Source organism: Triticum urartu, unplaced genomic scaffold, assembly GCF_003073215.2.
Source record: "Triticum urartu cultivar G1812 unplaced genomic scaffold, Tu2.1 TuUngrouped_contig_4877, whole genome shotgun sequence".
NCBI lineage: Eukaryota > Viridiplantae > Streptophyta > Magnoliopsida > Poales > Poaceae > Triticum > Triticum urartu.
Window position 1 is genome coordinate 1 of NW_024115502.1, and position 5,447 is coordinate 5,447.

Sequence of the window (5,447 nt, forward strand, 5' to 3'; positions counted from 1 at the left end):
TCATCGCCAAGAACGCCGAGCGCGCCGCGGCCGACATGTCCAACGTGCTCCACGTGGAGATCACCACGGCGGCCGACATGTCCAAGGTGCTCCACGTGGAGATCACCAAGGAGCAGGCCGGCGATCTGGAGACCGTGATTTCCATCAAGTCCCACACACCGCCGCCGTCGTTCGGCCTCTTCTCCCGGGAGTTCGTGCGCCGGCACGGGCTCCACCTCGTCGGCACCGCGTCGACGTGGCTCCTCCTGGACATCGCCTACTACTCGCAGAACCTGTTCCAGAAGGACATCTTCAGCGCCATCGGGTGGATCCCGCCGGCGGCGACGATGAGCGCGCTGGACGAGCTGTTCCACATCGCGCGGGCCCAGATCCTGATCGCGCTCTGCGGCACCGTGCCGGGCTACTGGTTCACCGTCGCCTTCATCGACTCCGTCGGCCGCTTCAAGATCCAGCTCATGGGCTTCTTCATGATGACCGCCTTCATGGTCGGCCTCGCCGTGCCCTACGACTACTGGACGGGCCAGGGCCACCAGGCCGGCTTCGTCGTCATGTACGCGCTCACCTTCTTCTTCGCCAACTTCGGGCCCAACGCCACCACCTTCATCGTCCCCGCCGAGATCTACCCCGCCAGGCTCCGCGCGACGTGCCACGGGATATCGGCCGCCTCGGGGAAGGTGGGCGCCATCATCGGGTCCTTCGGGTTCTTGTACCTCGCCCAGAGCCCCGACCCGGCCAAGACCGCCCATGGATACAAGCCCGGCATCGGCGTGCGCTACTCCCTCCTCGTGCTCGCTGGGTGCAGCTTGATGGGGTTCATGCTCACCTTCCTCGTCCCGGAGCCCAAGGGCAAGTCCTTGGAGGAGATGTCGCGCGAGACCGAGCCCGACCATTGCTAGCTAGGGGGCGTCTCGTCGTTGCGTCAAGATCCGCTGCGTAGCTAGTCCATCTACTCCTAGATGACTGTCCGTGAACACTGCATTTAGTTTTGGCAATTAGGGGATGGCGACATGGTGAAATAATCGTCGTCACAGAAATTAAAGCGCGTAAGCTTTATTTTTTTCTTGTTTTTTGACCTTTTCTCTTTACTGTGGTGTGAAAAATTAGATGGCTGCCATTGGGAAGCTATTTACCTGAGAAGGGCTTTGGGTATGTTCTGACATACATCTAGCCAGTTTTGACCGAGTCACTCAATCTTTTTCCAACTGCTCATCGTGAGTAAGGCTAGTCATAGTGGGAGTAACTTAGCTAGCTAGTAACATAGCGCACTTCAAGAAATTTTTGCTTATGTGGCAAGTATGTAATGTGAGGTAGTAACATAATATGTTACTGTAACATAGCGCTTCCCAAGACAAGATGAGTCTATAAGCTAATAAATGAAGCCATCTATGACACTATTATTATGTTACTTTGCATTACGAAGGTAGTAACTTAGGGGGTGTTTAGTTCCAGGGACTTTTTTGTGTTGGGACTAGAAAAAGTCCCTAGCAAACCAAACAGGATGGGACTTTTTTGGGACTTTTTGCTAAAAGTCCTTAGAAGCACCTCCTTGAGAGTCTTTTTCAAAAAGTCCTAGGGACTAGAAAAAGTCCTAGGACTAGAGAACCAAACACCACCTTAGACTAGTGGCATGCATATGACACTAGTCTAAGTTACTCCCCACTATGACCAGCCTAAGTGACTCTTCGTGAAGCTTCCCCTAGTTTTCCCCGAAAGTGTTGTTCTGATCCCGAGAGCATGGGTGAACAGTAAAAAGAGGGAAATAAATTTGAAAAAAAAACTGGGGAAAAATATATTCGGCCAAACATTGACAAATGTTTGATTGGTTACAGAGTTTCATCACCAGGTGGCATTCATAGAAAACATGGCAAAAAGAAATCAATGCTTCAAAATGTTAATGTTTTCTCCTCACCAAATTTTCCCCCCTTGCAGTGCACCTCTTATGTTCCTTGTCCCCATTCTCGAGTTTGATTTCTTTGCTTTGGTTCAAATATTCAACACTTATGGTGTAGGCAATGGACACAACCAACAAATAGGTGACATGAACTTGCGGCTTTTCTCTTATTGGTAATGCAATCCATTGATTAATTGAAAAGATGATCCACACCTTTTGTGTGACACCACACATGAAAATTGATTACACTACGTGCAAAATATGATCAAAGTGATTGAAGATATACAAATCTGCTATGTGAATCTAATAAATAAAATTTGTAGTGTTAAATGAAGTATTCAGAATTTATTTAGTGCGGTATCAATCATTTAATTGCCATTCTTAATTTAGGATAAAGAGGGGTGTCGACAACATTATGAAGACATGAGATGCAATGCTAATGTGTTCTGGAAGAGTTAGGCGGAGAAGTAGTGAGGGCACAATTATTTTTGTAAGACGCCAAGATGAGTGGGGGTCTTATTGCTACAGGCCCGGTCTTTGCTTCATGCTAGATCTAGTGAATTTTGTTCAACCTGGCATGAGCATTTGCATTGCGAGAACAATTTGGCTTGAGCTGCACCTTCACGTGTTGTTCATCGTCCATGAACGAGCGGCAAGGAGCTTGCCGCCATCGGATCTTTCAGAGAAAGCCGCTGATGTAGTCTATAGTTGTGGCTTTTGTCAAGGTATCTCTACTCCTATAAAAATGCGAGTTCGTGGCGATGGCGTGTCTGCCTTGACGTCATCTATGCCGTCCGATCGGCAATGTATGGCTGAGATTGAGACAAGCCATGTGCCACTTGCACTTTTGCAAAAAGACCCTCTGCTTAGACAGGGTTTTAGAGCAGGGACAACCCATTCAGTCTGGATGTTCTCAGGTAAAAAAACAGGATGTAGTCCATTCTCCTTCTCTCGAAAAGGATACCGAGTCTTCTAGACCGCTCCCAAAATCCTCGCCACGGACCCTCCCCCCTCTTTCCAAGTGACAGACGTTTTTGAATTGGGCGGGGATCCCTCCCCACCCGAGCTCGGAGCTCCCGCAACCATAGCCGCCCTTTAGACAGAGCTCGGAGCTCCCGCAGCCATGGCCGCCCGTAGACAGAGCTCAGAGCTCCCGTAACCATGGCCGCCCGTAGACATAGGTCCGCCGCCTGGATCTCGCATTACCGCTCTCCTCCGCTGCCTCTTGGACTTCCCTCGCTCTGGATCCAGTCCACCAAGAGCCCAGCCTCACCGTCAAGTCCATTGCCGGCCATCTCCTCCGCCCCCTTTTGCCCATCTCCTCCTGCGCCGACCTCGGCTAGCACATACGCCGCCGACGCCGCCCGTCCGTTGACTCGTCCTCCTCTTGTGCCGCAGCACAATCGCCCAGCATCTCCACCACGACGCCCTCTTCTGCGTCATCCCCTACACCCCTCCCCCATCTCCTGCAGTTCCAATGCCCGCAAGTGCGCCGCTACCGTCGTCCGTGCCCTGACGCCTCTCTTGCTTCCCCCCTTTCTTGTTGCAGTAGCCCCACCACGCACCGGCACCACCTCATCCTCCTCATCGCCATCTCTTCCTCTCTCTCCCCATATCCTCCGACGGCGGCCTCCAGGAGTACGCCACCGGCTGCGCCGCCACCTACTGCTACCCGCCGGAGGATATCGGCTGGTGGCAAACTACTCATTCCCGGCAGTGCCGGTGCCAACTACCGCAAGCCACTGTGTTTGTTCCCAAATCCCAACCACGTTCATCCCTCCATAAGTTTTGTGTTTCTCTGTCAGACCCAAAGATTTTGTCATTGTTTTGGAGCAGAGATGTGTGATTTGTGCAGCTATGTGATTGAAACCATTGCCTCTCCTAAATATGTTTAAAAACTAATTGGTTGTGGATCTGTGAAGTACCTCGAGAACTGCAGATTTATCCTTGGGGAAATTACTGAGAACCATCCCCTCGGGTTGTTACTAGATTTTCTATTCAATATTCAGATTTTTTTTTTCCATTGTGATCTGTGTCATATTTTTTGCTCAAGGAAAATGGAGCAGTGTTATCAAGCATTGCTAAATGTCTTCTTAAGTGGAGAAGATCTCAAGAGCTACTTACGAGGAAGAAAGATAAGCTTTTCCACTTTGTTGTATCAAGTAATTTTACTTCCCTGTATATTAATTATTGTGTATTGAACGGAATCTGAGTAATCCTATTTTACAAAACAGCATATATACACTTGTGTAGTTGTATGAGATTAATGGAGCAAGAACGGCATGCAGTATTGTCTTCGTCGCATCCACTAGCAGAAGATTTCTATTTGGAAATGCTGATTGAAAAAAGGTATGCAGCATTTGTAATATCCTTCTAATATGTGGTCTGAGAGAGATGCCCGATAATGAGTGTTGTGTTGCTTGTAGATAGATTTCTCACGACTTCAACATGTGCCTTCCTTCTCATCGTGTGTTACCCTAAACCCCTATGAGTTCATATATCAGTTTTAATTCTCCGCAAGTAAATTTTGATATTCTATAACATCTGTATGATTAGAATCCCATGGGAAAGTGTGTATTTTTTTCCTAAGACAATATATGACTTCAGACTCATATACCTACGTGAACCTGCATAATTTTTAGAATATTTTTTTGAACATGGTATGTGTCATGTTATTTTAATTAGGTTTGAAAAACTTTAGTATTGTTTGGTAGGGGCCACATCACATGCTCCTCTTGAGAAGCCGAATGATAATTTTGAGGTGTCTCATGAAATCTAATCATAACTTGCCTTCTCAAAAGAAAAGGAATACATCAATTATTTGATTCTTAGCTTTTGGTTAGAACTGTCATGCAAAGTTTACGTCACAAACTGGATTTTCCCCTAGACTAGCTTATTCTTTGTTTTTCTTAAGATTCAGCGATATAAATGTTAGCAAATAAACCAGTGTGGCTTGATTAGTAGTTTGGCAGCATTTTTCTAGCTGCAGTTTTCGTTAGTAGTTTCAATTAGCAGTTTTCTTCAGTAGTTTCAGAAGTTTCAGTTAAATTGTTAGCGACGCCTGAGGACGTGGGTTGTACGATCCCGAGGCGCGTTTGTAGGCCTGTAAGGACTTGTTCGCGGTCATGGGATGGCACGATGCGGTAAGAGGGCAAGACCTGCGGCATGTTTGTTTTTTGTTAGAGATAATAAAAGTGAAACAGAAAAGCAAAATTCAGAGCGCTGCACAAACCTTCAGTGTTCTTCCTCTGTTCTTCTTCCACCTTGGGTGATAGAGAGTGCAGAGAGATTTTGAGGGAATTGTGAATGCTGACAATAAAGTCGAATATTCAATATGGAGCCAAAGCAGCTCTAGGATGAACGGTGTGAAACAAAAAAAGAATAAAAAAGTCCGAACTTTTTGCAACAAAAATATTTGTATCTTCTAACAAAATACAGTTTTTCCTGAAGAAACGACATATTTAGTGATTTGTGCTAGAAAAAGTGGTGCCCATGGAAGTGTTTTAAGACTTAAGAGCACCAATTTTTTTCTTCCAGATCACAACATGTTTTGTTT

At 46.9% G+C, this 5,447-nt stretch overlaps 1 protein-coding gene across 1 annotated transcript; it reads left to right on the plus strand.

The window, feature by feature from the left end:
• Positions 1 to 5: 5 nt before the first annotated feature.
• LOC125528442 (probable inorganic phosphate transporter 1-7) lies at positions 6 to 896 on the plus strand (the record flags this gene model as incomplete). The annotated part of the gene is made up of 1 exon (XM_048692922.1): positions 6 to 896. A coding segment is annotated over one exon (891 nt), but the record flags the coding sequence as incomplete, so codon positions are not given.
• Positions 897 to 5,447: the final 4,551 nt, after the last annotated feature.